Source organism: Falco naumanni, chromosome 12, assembly GCF_017639655.2.
Source record: "Falco naumanni isolate bFalNau1 chromosome 12, bFalNau1.pat, whole genome shotgun sequence".
Classification (NCBI taxonomy): domain Eukaryota; kingdom Metazoa; phylum Chordata; class Aves; order Falconiformes; family Falconidae; genus Falco; species Falco naumanni.
The window spans coordinates 11,291,115-11,312,187 of NC_054065.1; the positions used below are offsets into that span (position 1 = coordinate 11,291,115).

Sequence of the window (21,073 nt, forward strand, 5' to 3'; positions counted from 1 at the left end):
GGCGCGGCGGGCAGGGCTCCCCCAGGGCCGGCCGCCATGTCACGCCCCTCCGCCCGGCCGCGGCGGGGGGCGGCCGCCCTGAGGGGCCGGGAAATGGCCCGCGGCGGGGCCGGCCGGCCGCTCCCTCACGGGGAAGGGACTAGGGGAAGCCAGGGCAGCGGATACAGCCGCAGGGCCGGCGTCCCCCAGCGCAGCGCAGCCGGAGGGGAGCGGCCGCCGGAGCGGGGAGGGGGGTGAAGGAGGTCGCGGGTGTTACCTGCAGCTCCGCCCGCTCCGCCTCCCACTCGGCGCGCTCCGCCTCGAAGCGGCCCCACTCGTGCTGCAGGAAATGCAGGATGCCCGGCACGCTGTACTGAGCCCGGGCCGCCGACACCGGTGCGGCGGCTCCGGAGGCCGAGACCCCCCCGCCGCCGCCGGCGCCTCCCGCCGCCGCCGCAGCGGCCGCTGCCGCCGCCGCCTCGCCCGGCTCCAGCCCCGGCCCGCCCGCCGGCGGCGGCAGAAGCAGAGCGTTGTTGTTGTTGTTGTTGCTGAAGAAAACGCCGGGACCCGCTTGCTCGTCCATGGCCGGGCCGGGTCCGCCGCGCTCCCCGCCGCCGCCGCCGCCCCCTCCGCGAGCCGCCGCCCGCACCCAGCCGCGTCCCGGCAGCAGCAACAACCTGGGCGCGTCCCGCCCGCCGTCACCGCCTGACAGCCGCCCCCGCCGGCTGCTACGGCGGCCCGGCCGGGACAGCGCCAGAGCGCGGTTCGCCCGGCCCCTCCCGCGGCATTCTGGGAAGCGTAGTTGCCTGGGGCCGCCGCGGCGGGAGGGCGTCCCCCCGTCCCGTTCCTCCGCCGCGCTGCCCTCACCTCCAGGGGCGGCGCTGCAGCAAGCCAGCCCGTTCCCGGGGCGGGCCGCGGCAGGGGCTGCTGGCAACGCAGCCCGGGGCCGGCCGGCCGGGCAGGCGGGAGGCGGCAGGGAGCGGCCCCGGCTGCGCCCGCGGAGCCGCGGCAGCGCAGGTGAACCGCCATCGCCCCCTCAGCGCAGGGTGTGAGGGCCCCCGGCCCGCCGGCAGCCCGCCCTGGGGACAGGAACGGGGCAGGGGTCTCGCAGCAGCGCCCCAAACCCGGGTCAAGCCCAGCCCTGCCACCCTGCGCTTTTCTGTATCGGGCCTGTGCTGAGCTGCAGCCGGGGTCGAAGCACTGGGAACTCTTAAATCCATCCCAAGGCTAGAGGGTTTTCTTGAAAAAATCATTAGAAATGCTGAAAAGGAGACCAAACCACCATTTTTAGGAATTGCCATGCAGCCTTTTCTGTGAGGAAATTGGGAAAACAAGACACTTGGAGGTAGGAGGGCCAGGCCCTGGTTGGCGGGCGCAAGCAGCCAGCAGCACTGCCCTCCCCTACCTCTCCCACAGGCACAGAAAGGCAAAGCCAGGCTTTCTTTCCACGCTACCCACACACTGGCACCAGAGGCTTGCTGCAGACACACAGCCAGCACCACCGAGAGGCTTTAGGACAGGCTGGGTGTCAGCGGGGTGTGAGCAAGGGGGCAAGGTGCTGTGGGTGCCCAGCGCGGGCCCCCCCTCACCGTGCCCCGGGAGCCGTGGGTGCTGCTGGCTCACGTGGCGCTTCCCAGTCCCTTGGCTGCTCTGGAACCCCATCCCTTGGCTGCTCTGGAACCGTGCTTGGCGCTCCTCACGCTGCCCTCGCTGGTGGGCAACCTCTTCCCGCTTTTAAAGAGGGAAAGACAGCTAAGGAAGGTTATGGAAAGTGCCAGAGAGCGGAGAGGAACAGGAGGGAAAACAGAGATGAGGGGCCGTGCTCTGGGGGACCTGGGCAGGGAACGCGGGTAGAGCAGGGCTCACCCAGAAAGGAAGGAAATGGCAGCGAGAGAGGAAAGACGTGGAGGGGAAATGGAGCAAACAAGCTTCATAAAAAAAGCACATTAAAAAGGCCACTAACAAGATGAAAAGGAGGGTGACAAAGAACAATAAGGACTATGGGCATTTCAAGTTATTTCAGTTTTTTTAATCAAATTAAATTCAATGCCAAAATACTATGTAAAACCACATGGTTATACCTTTAGTATCAGAAGCAAGCACAGAAGCAAATGAGGACTAAACTGGGGAAGGATGTATATAAATGAAGTCGTGCATGTTGTATACACGCAGCATACAAAGAAAAACCTCTCCCTTCTCTATCCCTCTACATCTATCTAGTACTATTTTCCATTCCACTTCTTTTTCTACCAACGACTTAGTTATGCTTGATTGCTACACACACACACACCCCTGCCCCCACTTTTCCGAGTTTTCAGACATCTTGTAAACTACAGTCTAATCAAAACATAAAAAGAACTGAGATAAAAATTAAGGTAAATAAAACCTGATTATAGACAAAAAAAATTCCCACAAGTTGTTCAAAGTTTCCATCGAAGTCACTAGACTACCTGGGGAGGGAATCTACAACAGGGTATAAAGTTATTTTCTTAGTTTTACTTGCAAAATTTTTGTGTTCAGTTTTGTACTGAAAATGTTTCCTTAACGCTTTCTTTCAAACGTATAGCTTTGTAATGCTGGAAACACTAGAAAGTGGAAATATTTTAATCAATTTAATTCCCGCTACACATACAATGACAAAAAAAGTAGTGAAATTACTTTCCTTTTCATGTACGGCATGTTGTTTTTACTTCCACGTGTATCTTTACTCCTGTAGGCCAATGGAACAGGACTTGCAAGTTAACATCTTTATGAAAACAAAAAAAGCTGAAAGATTAGAGTACACACCACTTGTTCTGTCCTCACTTTAGTACTGAAATATTCACTGTGAAATAAAAGCTTTTCAGATTTTATGTTAAATATTTTGCACACACCAGATGCAATAGGGCGAAAGAGCAATGTCTTGTCCTTCATTTTGCATAGGTACTCAAAGGGTCTTACAGGAAAAGAGAGACTAGAGTCAAGTGACTAGACAAAAGTAACAATCTACAAATATTTCAACCAAATATTAACCATATTCAATTCTATGTACTATCCCTTTGTGATATTTGAGTTTAAGTTGAATAAGTTGGTTTTATAATTGAAATTATAGTTGAAATACACTGGTTTTATAAAGTATCCAGAAAAACATGAGAGAAAACTCAACAGGCCTAGCTGAGGCTTCTAGTTACATGGCTTCTTTCTATAAAGCAAAATGTATAGAAAGATCCCAAGAGAAGCCCATAAATTCCAACAGCAGTGTCAAAAAGTTCATGTCAGTCAGTCTTGCATACACAAGAAAATACGTGGTTCTGCGCTCGTGCCAATAGGAAGGGTGAAGGCACCCAGCTACCGGGAGTCACTGGCCCTGTGCTGCAAGGTTAGCGCAGCGCATGAGCTCTAAGCTCCAAAATCAGCGGACTCACTCAGATGTGACGTGAGCCATGTACTTTTCAAAAAAGAAAAGCCTGGTAACAGAAAGGAAAACCGGAGGAGCCTGGCTCTCGCTTGTGTGCTGCTCCCTTAGTACCTGTGCAAAGCACTCCGTAATTTGGCTCAGCCAAATTTATCAAGGACTACAGGTAAGATCTATCCACTGAGACTAAAATCTTGCAGGAAGATTAAATACCTAGGAATCTGGACAAAGAGCAGAGCACTGAATCATCGTATTCAACCAGCGTCTGGCAGAATAGGAAGACTGCTAACACACAGCATTTCACAAGGGCCAAACTCTACACCTACAAAAATGCAGATAGCAGACAGTTCTCTATAAACTCAATTTCCAATGCATTCTTTAAAATTTATCTTAGAAGAGATAGGGGATTAGATTCTTTGCATCCTTTATTAATTTTCAAGCATGAAAACGGATCTGAAAGAAATATATACAACATAAATAAGGACAACTCATTAAGACAGCATGCTTGATCGTTCACCTTGAGAAAGGCTGAAAATTTTCAGTTCTTTGTTTTTTCATGCAAGCTGAAATGATCTACAAACTCTGACAATCCCCTTCCCTACTTTGTTTTTAAAAGGAAAAAGTGCATACTTCTACACTTGAAATTCTCCATGGTACGTGGTAAGTACTTCATAACGGCTTCCCCTCTTCCCTCCGTAGCCACTGTGTTGGTGTGTTGGCACAATGGTAGGATAACAATCACCAGATTTCAAAAACCACTCAAAGGTTTGGGGTAGCTCTTAAAAATAAATAAAATTATTTAGTCAAAGAGAGAATAGGGTTTTTTGGTGGATAATTTATAACACAAATTCATAAATATGATCACATTCAATTTCCTAAAAATCTATACAAATAATAGTAACATCACTTCCCTTGTAATGCATGGATTTCAAGTAATTACACAAAGCTCCATTAGACAGCCTTTCACATACAAATTACACAAAATTACAGACATATATGCAGTAACACATCGGGGACAATGTAAAGCTTCTGACTACCTAATGGTCCAAAAATAATAGAAGTAATTCAAAAAAAGCTGGTTTTCAGTTTAATTGTTGGGGTGGAATGTACTGTGGGTGGTGGTTGCCTAGCAGCTGCTTTTGCTTTGCTGGCCTGACTTGCTCGGACTGCAGTTTCTAGCCGTGTTTTTAATTCAGGAGCAGCTCCCATTACTGTCTTGAAAGCATGTGGGTAAAGTGGACCAATGTGCATTAGATTCTGAAGTGCAAATTCATGAAGATCCTTAGATGCTGTAGATGCAGAAGCAAAGGCATTTTCATTCAGTAAATAGGAGATCAAAGTGGGAACAAGAAGGGCAAGCAGCTGGACTCCTAAAAGCAAAAGGGAAAAAAAGTAATAACCGTATCAGAGAAGAAAACAAAAGAAAATTAATTTTATCCGTTACTAGACTGATAAAGAGTAATTTTGTTTTCAGAATTGTAATTAAAAAGTGATCAAATAAAACCCAACTGAAATGTAAATAGTTTCCTCTCCTTTGGTCACTCCAATCTTTCATATCAGGATTGTGTTTCAAATTTCCTCCTGACACTTCTTTAAAGATGCCTCTACACCATCTGATTGCAGATCATTGATAAAGAGATCGTAAGATGCAGAGCGCCTACCATATGAAAGGATTTCAAAGCACTTTTCAGGCAGACAGAAACATTATTCAATTCAATCTGAGTATCAGCTTCCCCAGTGTGCATAACAGAACCGCCATCGTAACAGAACCGCTATCGGTACACAGTGTTGACGAAAAAGTCAAGGACAATCATTCTCCATTCTGGAAGGCTCCAATCCAAAAACTAAGCACTGCGGCTCTACTTGGGCTAGCATGACCTGATGAGGCCACAGCCCAAAATGGCATAGGGATGAAAAGGGTTTATCTTCAAAACAAAAAAGCAGCTGAACTTAAGCCACAGGGCTATTTTTTTTATCTAGCAAGGATACAAGTATGCCTTCAAAATGCATAATACGTGAATTGCAAATTTTAAGCTCAAAGAACTTAAACATTAATGGTAACTCATTTATCTAAGATTTTGTACATTATTGGACTATTACTGATTTTCCCCTAAAGGTTTTGACTAAATTCATACTCATGAGGTCATTGCCTCCAGTCAGCATAAGCAAAAATCAGCTGTTTTGTTTCCTCATTCACTTCAGTTACTCTCCCATTTTACATGTCTTTTCAACAACTGTGCCAGAAGCAGAATGGGGCTCAAGAAAACATACATTGAGTGTTTTATCATCAATGAAGAGAAATACCAACAGGGAGCATGGTGGGGGTGGGGGGCAGGGGGGCAGAGAACAGGGCCAGAGGACAATGACAATGAGAGACAAAAATCCCCCACAAAAACTGTAGTATTTTTACAAGGAATTTTATCAGCGTTTAAAGCCAAGTGTCTGCAGGCTAAGCCTTCAGAAAATGCATTGTTTCAGTTAAAGAATAACTGATTTTAAAGATAAAGTATGAGCACTGTATTCTACCTACTGAAGCAAACAGGAGGTTCCACCTACAATCAAGATATTCTGACCAGTATAATTCAATTTCTTTGGATTTTTAGATAAACTTTGTTGAGCCAGTAGAAACAACCTGATAAAAGTGATGAGTCTGCTAAAATAAATAAAAGTTAACAATGGGAAAAAGTAAATTTAAACGGTGTGAACTACTCATTTCCAAACAGAAGAAAACATCACTCACTACAACAGTTCGTGGCTAGAAAGTTTTTTCCTGCAATCACCAGCAATGAAAAAGCTACCACATATCATACTGTATGTGCTATATGAATCCATGTATATAAAAGTTCTAGTACTAGAATTACAAAAGGACGTTGCACAGGCATGTTCTATTTGTGACTGTGCCATCAAGTTCCCTATGCAGGAGTTCTAATGTTCAATATTCCATTTTAACATTACATATTTCTCTAGAAAAACTAAATACTTACTATTCTGCTCCTCACCAAGGGCAACCAACGTTTCAAGGACTTTAATTCCTTCCTGGACTGCTAACAGCTCCAGGTTGTTGTTCGGGCGGCTCCTTTCCACAGCTTTCAACTTCTCAACCATGATAGGGGCCAATGAATGAATATATGGAGTTGACAGGGCACGATTGGTGTGTTGGAACACAGAAAGCAGAAGCTGGTAACACTTGGCTTGAACCTAATCAAATCAAGGTAAATAGATCGTCCTGAAAGTTATTTGTTAACTCAGGGAATCCTAATAAACTCTTATCTATGTATGTGAGATACACGTAATACCAAGGGAAAAAGAAAAAAAGAAAAAAAAAATATGGCTAAAGGGGAAGGAAACATACTGACTAAGAGGAAAGCAGCAACACAGCCCATCTGCTAAAATAATATTAATCCAGTTTTCAGTAAAAGGAAGGCCAGTTAGAAAGAACATGCAGGTACTACATAGCAGTAACAATATGAACTCAGAGAAAATAAAGGTATAGTTGATGTCATTAGTCACACAGGTCCACAGAGGACTACATCTTTCAGTCTCAGAACTACCAGCACTAATAGTAGATGTATCTGCAAAATCATGAAAATTTTTTTTTTCAGAAGCTATTCCAATCTCAGAAGGGTAAAATAGCCCATAAAAATGACTCAATTCGAAGTAATCTTATTGCTTAAACATGAGCCAAGGCTGTAGCCAAAAGTGGCAGGCCTGTCCATTCTTCCTTCTCATGCTCCTCCTTGTGCTGGTGGTGGCATAGGAGTAATGTGCCCATACTGTGAGCTGGATCACAGGAACCCTTTTCTTGTCTCCCACTTTCTTTTTCCCCTCCTCCCTCTCTTCTCCAGAAAGCAGGCATTATTAAAGTCAATATTTGGGAAAATGACTCACTGATTATCTTCTTTAGATAAAGTTACAAATTCATTTTATTTGGGTGTACAAAGATCTTCCTCCAAAATCCCACACAAATAATCCAAAACCTTTGAAACAGTAAAGTCCCACAAGAAATATGAGGATAAAACATTGCACATGCTTTCAAACTGCACTCAAGTCCGAACAGGGTGAGTTACTGAGCGCGTGCTGAACAGAAACATTCTAGAGGAAGTATTACTGAACACAGTGATCTGTGAGGAGTTCTGGGGATGAGTTCTGGGGATGACTGGAAACACAGATGTATAGATAAAAAATACTGAATAAAAATGACAGAGCATAAATACTAATAGTAAGAAAATAAAAGTTATGGAGCTCAGGTCACTGTTAATTCACTAGTATATGGCTGCAAGTTTTCTATACAACTCAATTTTTAAGGCCTGAACTAGTAACACTTCTAATACTATTTGTATGCTTTCTAACAGAGCTCCACAGAACAACATTTTCTCCTAATGCCTTACTCTGCATCATCTTCAACCTGCTTCAACAAATTATTCCTCTATCTCTCCATACCAGTCCAAATAATTCCCTTCCCTTTCTGTCTATGTTCTTTTAACTTTACTCCTTATTACCTGGTAAGATTATTAGCCTTCGAAATAAGGAGTAAAAATCTCTTTTCTTTGATGCAAGTACAATTCAAGTAAGTCTCACAACTGCATCTGACAGCAGAATTTCATCTGAGCTTCTTTTATTCCATCTATATTATATTAAACTTTTGAATATTCTGCATTCACAGAAGTCTATAAAAACTCCTATGAGATAAAATCAGGGCTTCTTCAAAGCGTAAGGCACCCTCTCATGTAAAACTTACCCATTATCATTGAGAGACACAGATCTCTCAACTGAGCTCCCTTGTTGGGACAGAATGAAATTGAGGTCACTAGCCTTCCAGTTATTACTATACATGGGATCTCACCTTTCAGACTTTTGCAGGTGGTAAGAGCTTTAAATCAAAATACTCCTGTATTTCTTACAATGCAGTATTTCTTTAGAAGAGTTATTTCCATAATCAGTTCAATGCTTTTAGCACTATCAGTATAATGCTTTTGTTATAAACAGGGGTCTAATTACTGCCCCCAACGAGTGGTTTATATTTAAAAAACTAGAATGAACACACAAGTATTATAGAGTATATGTTCCGCACATCAGCAAGGACAGTGGAAACAATTGGCTGCCATCAAAGCATTCTCTGTGAATTACAAAAATAGTGGCAAGTTCCAGCTCACTGACAGCTTTCCAGCAGGGTGGTGGGCAAAACCGTACATCCCTATACAGAGCCTAGGGAGAGTATGACATAAAGCTTTCTGCTTAATACAACCGACGTAAAATTTTAAGCAGCTTTCCACCCAAAGTCAGGCTTCAGAAGGTTTTCACCGAAGTCAAGCTTCAGAACCAACTGAATTTTATGTCCACAACTGGAAAATACGAGCCTGGCCACAGAGAAGAATTACTGATAAACAGCATTTTAAATGCCTCACGGGTGACCCTAAACACATCAGCATTTCTCGCATTTTTTTTTCTTCTCAGGAATCTCTGCAGCACTCACTGGTAGAAACGGCACGGATTTTTCTTTTTAGCTCCCACCCGCAGATCTGTACACCCACTCAAACAAATGGATGTGTACATGGCTGGAACAGTTCTGCTTAACTATACAGTGCATTAGCCTGCTTGAACAAAATCAGTCTACAACTTTTAACTTCCCTCTTGGGTGAGAAAATAATTTAGAAGATAATTCATAAAGACAAACCAAAGGGCACAAGTGAAATCAGGAGACAGATGATTCACAGTCTGTAGATGTTGATGGTGACCACAAAACTAACTTTTTGCATTCAAACCGAATTTTGTATTAACATGTAAAATAAGCACAGGTTTTGCACAAACAAATATAAAATTAATCAGAAATGTGGGCTGTAATTTTATCTATGGAAAACGGGGTTTAGTTTGTATTATAAAAGATCAGCATTAATGTACAAATGCCACCACGTTGTGGTAACCAACCTTTCCATTTGCTAACATTCCACATAGCAAAGATATTTTTTTTTCATTTGTAAAAAGCTGTAAGTCAAGAACCTGGCACAAGGTCAGGAACACAAATTATCTAGAAGCACTTGGTTTGGGCTGTTCTGCTCACTAAAGAGTTTCTATAATGCACTGTTGAAAATTCTACTTATTTTGACAAGCAGTATCTGTCTCTGAAGTGAAGACATTACAAAGCATTCATGAAATATGGTAGATATATCAATTAGTTTTCATCAGCTATATATCATTATTATATATATCCTGTAACATTATCTTACCCAAGGATCACAGGAATTCAGTGCACTTTTAAATCTGTTCATACATCCGTTTTGTAAAGACTGCACTCCAATTATTTCAGTGCTTGCTGACCAAAGGAACAGAGCAATAGCTGTAAGTATGCTTACTTCATCAAGAATAGGCTTAGAGGCTTCTGAAAAACAAAAACAAATACACTGTTAGCTTACTCCAGAAATGGTTTAGAATTTATTTAGTAAAAGCCAGTAAACACAGATCAACTCACAATGAGGAAATAAATGTACTTGACATTACTTGCAACTGCATACAAATACGCATTACTTATTACAGAATCACTATCATTATTGACTGTGACTGACAAAAAGCTGAGAAACTCTATTCTAATAGTTGTTTTAATAAAGTTAAACCTTCTGAAACTTAAATATCAAGGAAAAAACATGCACACTTTCTCCAACCAAGTAATATTTTTTATTTTCAATGTGTAAACAAGGGAGGAAAAACGTATTTTTTAGATTCTTTCCCCACTAAAAATATACATTGCTTCCCCCTCTCCTTGCTCTCTGCAGCTGATACAGCAGAGTAAGAAACTGATATCCAGCATGGCAACAACTTTTACTTAACATGAGGTTTCACATTGCAGACTAACTGCTCTGACAGCTCTGTATCACCAGTTAAGAACAGTCCTACTTTAACCTTTCCTGCTTTTCAGATAGTCTGTATTTGCCACTGTCATCCTTTTTTTCCTTGCACAAACTCTCAGTCATGAATTTACATCAACAGGGAAAAAAAAGTTATATTTATAGATACTTCTTATTTTTTTAACATGTGTGTGTATATAAAAGTACTGTTCTGCTGGATTTGTTGGCCAGATTGGTTCTGCTCCCCCTTGAGAGGCACAACGACACAGCAGATACACAGTCAGCAAAAAGAAAAACAGCATGACTGCCCTTTACAGATGTCAGCTAGGCACACTCAATTTGCTTAGCCATGATGTGAAACCTCACTTCAAAAAACTACTCCAAGCATTTTAAGTGACAATTTAAAAAAAAAATTAATTTTAAATTTGTTTAAATTTTATTGAATTATGAAACTTGAAATCATAGGTAGTAGACCTTGCTTAGATTCTTCTGTGTGTGATGCGCCCCACTCCACAGGGGACTGGAAAAGGAAAACATACACTCTTGCAAGGAACTGAGAAAGATTTCGGAAGTCTGCAAAAAAAGCCTAAAGCAAGTTATGTTTCTGGAAAGAGGGACTGGGAAACCTTTGCAGTAACAAAAGGCTGGAAGACAAGAGCTGATGTGACAAATCAAATTAGAAGTTTGACTTGGTTAACACAAATCTACTGATCCTTCCCCTTCAGACATTTTCAGGATCATTTGTGATTACCTACTCACTCCCTATCTCTCACATGAGTAACTCCATTCAAGCCTCTCTTCATTCTCTCTATAGATGGCTCCTCGGGGATGTAATGGGATGTTTTTTGGCTGAACCACCATTATGTAAATGACAAATCTTTGTGTCTCTGTTTTTCTAACTACACAGCTGAGACTGTACATCTTTCTTGCTTTTTGAAGGGCAAGGCAAAGTACAAATGCGAACCAAGAGAAGTAGTCTGCAGTTCTCTAAAGAGACACAGTAGACATCCTGCTGGTGAGTAACAGGTTTTTTTTGGCAGGAGTAGAATGTTAGAATGTTTTCTCACCACTGAAAGCTTGTAACGGTATTGTGAATATCCTACTCCAGTATGAACCTGGCCACAATTATCCCTTGCTGTCTTCACACTCACTCCCTTTAACGCTCACTGTCATTAAGACTATATAAATCGTGTCAGCAGACACTTAAAAGACACACTGATTGCCATTTTTCTTGAGGTTTAATACAAAGTGTCAAGTTCCATGTACAGTACTGAATAATTACAGTTTCAGTAAAGACACCAGTTTCCCTACAAACACTGTTTTGGCAACTAAAATCTCCTTTCCTTTAAGCTATGGGGAGAGGAAAGGATGGGTGGAAATGATAGTTTGCTCAGGATTTGCCAACGTGTCTGGAGTTGCCAACAGTCACAGAAATTGAAGCATAGTCCAGGAAGTGAAGTGAATTCAGTTTGGAACACCTTTAGATTTTATTCAGCAGAAACATTCAGCAGATGTCAAAAAGACTGATCAATACCAGAAGGCAGATTTCCAAGTTCCAGAAACAAGGCACTAGCTGAAACTATGAAGACTGGTAAGGTCAGCCTCAGGAAAATGTAAAGCATGAAATAATCACATCAGAACACTGTTCAAAATGGAAGAGGAAAGTCTGAACTAGTACAGAAAAATACCCTACGGAAAGGACCTTAGCAGCGGCAGGCTGCAAGGTGAGTTGCAAAAGGCAGAATTTATGACAGGAGGTTATGATCGACATGGTCTGTTTTCTTTGACAAACAAGGACAAATCTGGGACAGGAATCTTTTCTTAAAGCCAGTGCTGCTCTTGTCTTCAACACAACCTATTAAGTAACAGATCGGTTATGCTCCGTGCACTCAGGTCTTTCTCCTATTTCAATGTTACAAGCAATTCATCACTGCTTATAATCCACAACACTCGGCTATGAAGCCTATTAAATTACAGGCAGATAAAATACTTGCCTTTTCATTACAGCAAACCCCAGTTCTCTTTAATTTTAACTCTCCTGCACTGGGAAACCACTTACCAGGTTGAGAGTATTCCAAGATAGATGCCAGAGTGCTGCGGATAAGACCTGTCCATTGTTTCTGAGTTTCATCAGTCTTGACTGTTGGAAGAGTGACAATAGTTTTTATGCCTTGAAGAGCCGCACTGACTGGAGGTGGGACCTGATTATCTGCCGATTTTACTGCTGTTTCTTTCAATACTCTTGTAATCAGAAATAGGATAGTGGGTAAGATAGTCATACATCCTAACAAAAAATAATAATAAAAAAAAGACAAAATAGAATTTCTTAAGTTAATTTCAACAATTGTGGTAGTTAACCTCTTTGGCTTTCCCAATATGGATAGATATGGCTAGGAGACAAAGGAGATACCAAGATAAACTGCAATTCAGGTAACAAGTAATACGTGCCATTCAATATTTTATCACCAAATTCATTCACCAGTGCTACTAAGTGTATTGTAACACAAGTCATACAAACAAACACTTAAAATGTCACTGTCAATTCAGGAATGACCATTCAGCTATTGAAGATTTGCCCTACATGGCATGTGATACATGGTATGTATCACATTGAACCCATCCAGGCTGTTAAGTATCTTAAAACAGGATCTGCCTATCACTAGGGTGCTATAAGGTAAACAACAGTAACAGGTCTGGAAACAAGTATTCAAACCGAGTCATGGCACTTTCCAAGGAAGCTGGTGTGTGGTACAAGCCCCAGAAGCAAAGTAAGAAATTTATCTGTGTCTCTCACATCCTGGGCAAAAGCTGTAGCTGACTGGCTATTCTACAAAGGAGATAAAATCATTCTACTACTGCGCTGCTTTTCTGAAGAAATCAACGCTTATCTGTATGTTTTGTGCAGCCAGTCCTGCAGATGCAAGTTCCACGTACTCAAGAAATACTCGTCAGGTAACACATAACCTGACTTTAGACACATGGGAACATTTAGAATGAGTTTCAATAATACATGCAGACTTTAATCCCCTGTAGGACTGAAGAAAGGGTGCTGTTTGGTTTAGGCATCTAATATCAATCTACAGGTTATGTCAGACAGTCAAGTCTGTTTCCATGTCTTTTCTGTGCCTCATTTTCTCCCATCTGTGGAAACACAAATCCCTCCATTTTCCTACTTCTGAGAATTCTGCAAGGATAAATACACTAAATGAAATAACAATGAATGGAAAGGACTGCTCAAGGTCATCTAGTCCAACCCCCTTTTTCAAAGCAGCAGTTCCTCTAGATCAGACTGCCCAGGATCTTGTCCAATGGGGGCTGCACGATGCTCATATTTTAAATAGAGAGGAAGAAATAAAAAACCCCACTTCATCACAGAAAGCGATGAATTCTCTTTGTTCACAGTTTCACTTACACCCAAAGGCTCAATTACGAAAAATGTTTGTGCATATACTATCCCCACCTCCCTACAGCTATTAGCTGGCTGCATCTTCTGGGTGAGGAAAAATCCCAGCTCCAGCAGTCCCTGTAGCCTAACAATGGTTTCTGAGCTACTGTCACTGGCCACTTGCCAAACACTGGGAGTCATGCCTCCACTTCAGTCAACAGAAGTAGTACTGTTACTCTTTTTACCCACTCACCCTTCTTGTCACTGCCCGTCCTACCCCCACCCCACCCCCACCCCCCCCAAAAAAAAAGGCCAGGGGAGAAAGGAAAGAGAATAAGGAATCCAATAAAAACAGTGCAGGACTCCAGATCAGCTAAAAATCAACCATTTTTTAAAGAACTGTAAGACACAGATTGTCTGTTTGAAGGCAGCCCATGTTGTGTCCTGAGCATGACTTTGTCCAGATACGTTATTTACCATGCATCTCATTAAGGGACCAACCTCTAAAATGTTTTATCTACTTCAGTGTGTGAAACTTCCCAGAGATCCATGAGACAGCTCTTAAGCAATTTGTTCTCTGAAAAGCAAAACTCAAAGAGCACACAGCTTCCCAAGCAATTGTGTCCTTTACCCCTGAACTCCACTCAAGTGCAATTACCCTAGTTTACACATATCCTTTGTGACAGTCTCCCTGGGCAGAAGAAAGCTCCATTTAGTTTAGAGTCACATTTGGGATGACTGACAGCCAACGGCTGCAAAACCAAGTGGACCACAGCTGAATTGTGCTTTTTTTTCTTCAGTAGGATTTTCTCTTTTCATCCAGCTGCTGCTTTTCATGAACTTCTCAGGAATTTAACTATCTCTGAGATGTCTGTGGTTTTTTATAATATGATTAAAATTGGCAAGAAGTTTCAAAATCATGAAAAAAGGGAAAAAACCAACAATATAAAGCCCACTTCCTCAGCAAACCTGCAGTACATATGCAAATTTAGACTCAATTTCCTTCAGGTTGCTCAGTGGAAAAGCTTGAATTCTTAAGTTTATTTTAGAACCTAAACATATTCTTCAATAGATGACCCGTAAAGTACCCCATTAAAATATATTTACACTTTGCTCTTAGCATCATATGCGTACTACATTTCCCCTACAGTAACTACTCATACATACTTTGTCACAATACCTTACCTGCTGGAGAACACAGAGAAGGCAGGTCAGACAGTATAGTAACAGTGGCAGCCACAAGACGAGCACTGTCCTCAGAGAGGTGGGACTTGGCAGCAACGTGACTTGGAGAATCTGACACTTTTGAACTCAGATGGGGCATGTGCCGTACTAGGATAAACATGAGCAATTCCATGGCCGCAAAGACCAGAGACTTTCCAGGCACAAGACCACCACTCTCACCTCCCTCTCCTAAAGCAAGAGGATTTTCTTTTTCCTGAATATCATCTTCGTCTGAAAAAAGGAAAGAAATGTCTAAGGCAGCTGAAAGAAATCCCACACCAAAGATTACATGTAACACTCTTCAAAAAAGAAGTGAAAAATCAGAAGAAAAACTTGCTTCGCAGTAAGATACGACAAACATGGCTCATGTCAAGCTAAATGATTTAGCTAGAATGACTTAAAGGGGTTTCAAATGCTTTAGAAGTATTGTGATTGCAACAATACTTAATAAAAATCCTTCCAGAAATAGAAGAAAAAAAGAAGTAGTAACACTTACAGAAAATAAAAATGCAGCAATTATTTTGCATCTTTAAAACTGATTAAAAAATTAACAGCAATAACTGCCAAGTAAATAGGCATGGTAATTTTTTTTTTATTTAATAGCTATTAATTAAATGTTCCACCCTGCAAAATCTTGTTTCAGCCTAAATTGATTATGAAATAAGAGAACAGAAGAGCATTGTCGGATTCTATGTCTGAGTTCATGATTTCAGTGTATTCAGTTCAAAAAGTCTCTCTTTTGAATGGCAGCTTGGCCAGCTGCAGTCTTTCCTTCTCCCATTAAACAGCAACAGAGATTCAGTAAGTCAGAGCTGGCCTGCACCACCCCTATGGAGCCCTTATGAATTTAAATGATTAGGAGTGTTATATCACATTCACTGATTTGAAAAATGCAACTTACTGGGCCTACAGTAAACAATTCCATTAATTCATAAGAAGGAACAGAGCTTGCATTTTTAGCTGTGCTGGTTCCTCAAGTTCCAGCAAAATCCTCTCTCTGTTTTTATGCAGAAAATGGGCAAAAGCTAACAGTTGTGTTGTTGGTTTTTTTCCCAACAGTATATTGTGCCAGACTAAGATGGTAGTTTTCCTTAGCAAGAGGATATTCTCTGGGTTTTACTCTACTACTTCCAGGTAAAAGAAAACATGGCAGATCTAACCTAACCATATACCAATGAATGACCTGCCAGGCTGCCACTTGGAAACTAAACTTCCTGGCAAAGATGGAAACAGTACATCCAATGCAAGATTTTAAAAGAAATGGTACATGGACGATTGAGCAGGGAGATGCTCTGTTAAAAAGGAAGAGGTTACTTAAGAGCAAAAGTAGCTTTCAGACTGATGCTAATACCTGTGTCAAGGATATTCTTATATAACATTGAAATAAAGTAATGAAATACACTGATGAAAAGCTTAAGCAAAACTGCCAGAAGCTGAAATATCATATGAGAAGAAGCAGGGATAAAAGAAGCAGGAATTAATTTTACTAAAGTTCAGTAAAGGGCAAGTAGAGGCACAGGATCTATGTGTATCAACTCATCAGAGAATCTCAGAAAAAATTAAGTTGAAAAGGACATCCATAAGTCATCCAAGTCCAATCTCCTGTTCAAAACAGGGCCAACATGAAAGCTAGGGCAGGTTGCTCAGGGCTGATCTAGTTTTGAGTCTCCAAGCATGGAGATGCCACAACATCCCTGGGCACCTGTTCTGCCACTGAACCACTCCCACGGTGACAAATTTTTTCCTTGTATCCCATCTGGATTTCCATTGCTGCAACTTGTATCTGTTGCCTCCTGTCCTTTCAGTATAGTCTGGATTGTTCTACTCGTTGAATCTCCTTTAAGAAGGGGGATTGCTAGTCTATCCTACGTTAACCCTCTCTTCTGCAGACTAAACTAGTTCAGCTCTCAGCCTCTCCTCGTGTGTCACATACTTCACCACCCTAAGCAGCTTAGTGGACCTCCACTGGACTTCCTTTGTTGACAACTCTTACTCAAGAGGAGGGTGAAGGGTGAAGAAAAGTCGACACTGCTCCAGATGCATCTTCACAAGCTCAAGTTGAAAGGACGATCATCTCTCTTTACCTACTGGCCGTGCTTTTCTAATGCAGCCCAGTTATTCCATCCCAGATCCAAGATACTGCATTTGTCTTTGCTGAACTTCAGCAGGTTCTCGGTCCTGCAGCTCAAGATTCCCCTGAAAGGCAGCACTGCCCTCCAGTGTATCCACCACTTGTACAATTTGTTATCATCCACAAATTTGCTGTCCTATCATCCAGGTCATTATTGATGATGTTTAACAGTAGCACACCCAATACTGAACTCTGAACGAATCCCAGGTGCAACCAGCTGCCAGTTAGACTCAAATCACTGAACTCAATTCAAGCACTGCAGCCCAGCCAGTCATTCTCCATCTCTCCAATATGACAATGATATTATGGGGTACTGAGTCAAAAGCCTTGCAAAAGTCAAGGTAAACAATATCCACCACTCCCCCTTCACCCAAAGCCAGTTATTTCATCACAGAGGGTAATTAGGCATTATTTTTCCTTGGTAAGTCTGTGCTCACTGTTTCAAATCGTGTTCTTCTACTTCAGGTACTCCGAAGTGGTTTCCAAGAGAAGTTACTCCAAATCTTTCAACATACACTGTAGGCTTACTGGCATGATATCCCAAACCCCACCCCACATCTTTGCTTACTGAAAGTTAAGACCTAGCATCTATTTTTTGCCATTCACTGGAAAGCTTTCTTGAGCACCAAAGCTTTTCAAAGATGACTACAGCAGCCTTAGTGTCATCAGTCAGCTCCCACAGATATACCCCATCTGGTCCCAGGGCACGTCCAGCTTTTACCTAAGCAGTCCCTAACCTGATGCTCATCTACTTTAAGTGGATTCTCTCCCCTGAAGTTGCTCACTAGACACAGAGACACAGGAGGACTAAGCAAAGGAAACGCAGTGCCTCAGCTTTTCCCCCCTCAACGTGTTTTGTCATTACATCACCCAATCCATTCAGCAGCTTGTTCAAACTTCCTTGGGTTTTTTGCTGCTTTTATAGATACACAAAAACCCTTCTTGTCACACTTGACATTCACCACCAGTCTCAGCTCCAGCCAAATTGTGATCTTCCTAATTCCACTTCTCCAAACCTGTGCAAACGTCTTCAGTAGTCTTCCTGGGCAGTTTGCCCCCCCTTCCACAATCCATACTCTTCCTTGTTATATTTGAGATTGATCAGGAGTTCCCCTTCAGCCAAGTCAGCCTCCTGCCATGCTTATTTGGCATCCTGCACTTTTGGATGAACTGGTTTTTGTCACCGAAGATGAACCATGTCTTTTCCCTTTGCCTGCCTAGGAAGCTTACCCCAAGATGTCCTTTGTAAGCTCCCTGCACAAGCCCAAGTCTGCTAAGTCAGGACAAAGCTTTTGCTCTGCTGTCTGCTTTCTTCACTTCCTTATGATCGTGGACTTCACAATCTCACAGCTGCTACAGCCACAGCTACCATCACCCTTCACAACCACTTCTTCTGTATTAGCAAGGAGCAGATCCACTGAGCACCTCCCTTATTTGGGCTGTCCAGCATGCAGGCTGAAAAAAATCCTGTGCCTAATATACTTCTGAAAGCTTCAGTTTGTTAGCATCCTGTAGTGTTGCCCTTCCAGCACATGTCTGGGTGGTAAGAGTCTCTTGGGAGATTCCCACAGCTTGTGATTGGAAGGCTTCTTCCAAGTTGGTTTAATATAGCCACCCACCTCCTCTTCTTGATTAGGCAGTCTGTGGCAAACAAGAAAAGAGTTCCTAACTGGTATCACCCTTTACTTCCTCTTAGTGCTATCAGTTTTGAGCTGTCAAAGACGGATGGCTGGTCCTACCTACCCTGACAGCTTGTTCCTCTTCTCTTGCCAGATCTCTACAGTGTTCTCCAACCGGACTTCTGGCGATAAAGCCTTTTGTTGTGGAAGTCACAACCTTGCAGCTTCTACCTTTATGCAAGTCTCGTCCTCCAGGGCTGTATTTTCAGCATAGCCTATGGCCGTCCCTCCTTCCACGACACATGGGGTTTGGGCTCCTGAACCTGCAGGATCTCTATGAAGAGCATGTCATTCTTCCATTTGCCTTTCCTGACACTACACAGTGTGCTCAACTTCACATCTCACAGGTAAGGCAAATGTCACCTTCAGCTCTGGCTGCACAGAGAAGCACCTGGAAAACAGTCACATCAGGATTTTCGTCTGAATTTCAAGCCAGCTCATTAGACCTCTGATGTGCCAGAGGTGATTGTTGCTCGGTCAGCAGATTGTGTCTTGCTCTATGTCACTGCCATCATTATGCTGACTCTACCAGTCTTGTATAGTCTTGAGCAGCACTTCTGGGCGGCATGAGCATGCTTTTCCATGCCAACTGCCTTGCTCCTGTTTGCACACCCTGTTCCAAGAGCTCCTGGTTGCTGACAATGCCCTGAATGTCAGTGAAGTAAGAACCCAGATGCAAGTCAGCTCCACTTCCTGGCAAAATCTCCTGGACCCGTAACTTTTCACACTGGTTCCAGTAGCAGTTCACTCACCCCATGAATGTTAGTTGTGCCAGGGATGTGTACCACAAGACCCTACACTGAGGGCTGAACCACTAAACTTCACAAAAAAGGTCAATGAAATGCTAAGGAGGCAGTCAATAGAGAAACATCAATGAAACTGAGCAAGGTATTAGTAAGACCTGAAGTAGTGTGCTGGGTATTACTTTCATATTCACAAAAAATGAGTGAAAAGCATGACATGAAGAGAATAACCTCTAGAATGATCAGAGGAAGAAAACCTACTTTTTACAAGAGTTAGGAATCAGCAGGTAGGATTATGAATACATCAAAAGTATCTGTGGAATACACAGCATTTTCCTCCTCAGTGTAACCATACTCTAATATATTTGAGTTCCTTTCCCAATATGAAAACCTGTTGCTTATTTACTCTGCAAAGCAAGCCGTGTTTTCAAAATCTTACTTAGGGTGTTCCTTTTTTCCTGCAAATAATCTTGAGCTGCTCTTACTATCTGCTGGACAACTCCTGTAACCAGTAGCTGGACAGAAGGAGGATCCCAGGTCAGGAGGAGTCGGTGAAGCACACTCAAGAGTTCAACACCAAGGAGCTTGAGCAAAACAAAATACATATTAGAAAAATTAATTAGGACTTAACAATTCCTAATTGTTATGTCACTTGCATATGATGAGCAAATATTTTTCTCACACAAAAATAATTACAGGTTTTGTAATCATCGCAGATGAAAGACCAAGACCTAGAAAAAGCTGATTGTTACAACATGCTCATACAATACCTGATCCTCTGCAATATGGATCCTGGCACAAGGGGAATCCAATAAAGTATGAAGTGCTTGTAAACAAGATGTAACATGCTCAACAGGCTCCTCAGGTCTTGGGGAACACAGAAACTGTATACTAACACCTGAAAAGACCAATAATTAAAAAGAATGTTCACGTCATCCTAAAATCAAGTTTGCTTTTTTAAAATTTCTCTAAGTATAGGCAGGTTCTTAACAACTTTAGAAAGACACAAGTTCTTCTCAATTATTCTTCCCTCAAAGGAAAAGAGTTTATGTATCAGAAATAGAATTGTTTTTGCTTTCTCTTCTGTATCATGTCTTCCCCAAAATTGGGGGGAAAAAATAATAAACAGTGACAGCAACCAACTTCAGAGTACTAAATGGAAATTCATACTTTGTTCTAAAGATCTGTAAGTCAGACTTACGAATCCTTCAATTATAAACTGAGTTTTATTTTATTGAACTCTTTTAAAAATGTAAAGATAACTGAGATAAAGTCAAGCCTCAAAAATTATGCAATATTCATATTATACATATGGCAACCTAAATCTGGTTTTAAATATCTGTAATCTCAGAAAACTGTTGGCATTCCTCAGAATAAGTGATCACATCCTCCTCTTAAAACTGTTAAATAGCAACAAAAGGAAACAGTGAGTGCTATTCACTGATGTAAAAATTACTCCACAAGTCTTGTCAAAATATCGGTCTCTACTGAAATGTGTTTTTCTGAGGGTGTGTATTTTAATTGACCTTACAGCTTTTGTGTCTTTGAAGCATAACATTTTGTATCCTCTGAACTATATTACAGTGTAGAACAGTTCCTACTCTGTTTATTCAATTACATGAATAAACTAGATATACAACTTGTCTATAAAAATCACAATAACCACACCGACAAATACTGTCAAAGCTATAAAGAACAC

The 21,073-nt window shown here is 42.0% G+C and overlaps 2 protein-coding genes across 11 annotated transcripts in view; both read right to left on the minus strand.

Annotated features, from left to right (window-relative positions):
• Positions 1–651, minus strand: part of STRN (striatin) — a 73,303-nt gene extending 72,652 nt beyond the window's left edge. For 3 of the 5 annotated variants that reach the window (XM_040611464.1, XM_040611461.1, XM_040611460.1), the window contains exon 1: positions 257–651. In XM_040611464.1, the coding sequence (XP_040467398.1) occupies positions 257–562 (306 nt within the window). In that variant the 5' untranslated portion in view covers positions 563–651. The remainder of the gene's footprint in view (positions 1–256) is intronic. The other 2 variants (XM_040611463.1, XM_040611462.1) reach the window with 1 other exon arrangement.
• A 1,335-nt stretch (positions 652–1,986) lies between these two features.
• Positions 1,987–21,073, minus strand: part of HEATR5B (HEAT repeat containing 5B) — a 59,137-nt gene continuing 40,050 nt past the window's right edge. For 4 of the 6 annotated variants that reach the window (XM_040612107.1, XM_040612108.1, XM_040612109.1 and 1 more), the window contains 7 exons: positions 20,145–20,272; positions 19,814–19,958; positions 14,783–15,052; positions 12,272–12,496; positions 9,598–9,749; positions 6,358–6,571; positions 1,987–4,743 (listed from right to left, as the gene is read on the minus strand). In XM_040612107.1, coding sequence (XP_040468041.1) covers positions 4,439–4,743; positions 6,358–6,571; positions 9,598–9,749; positions 12,272–12,496; positions 14,783–15,052; positions 19,814–19,958; positions 20,145–20,272 — 1,439 coding nt within the window. In that variant the 3' untranslated portion in view covers positions 1,987–4,438. Of the gene's footprint in view, positions 4,744–6,357; positions 6,572–9,597; positions 9,750–12,271; positions 12,497–14,782; positions 15,053–19,813; positions 19,959–20,144; positions 20,273–21,073 lie in introns of those variants that run through there. The other 2 variants (XM_040612110.1, XM_040612112.1) reach the window with 2 other exon arrangements.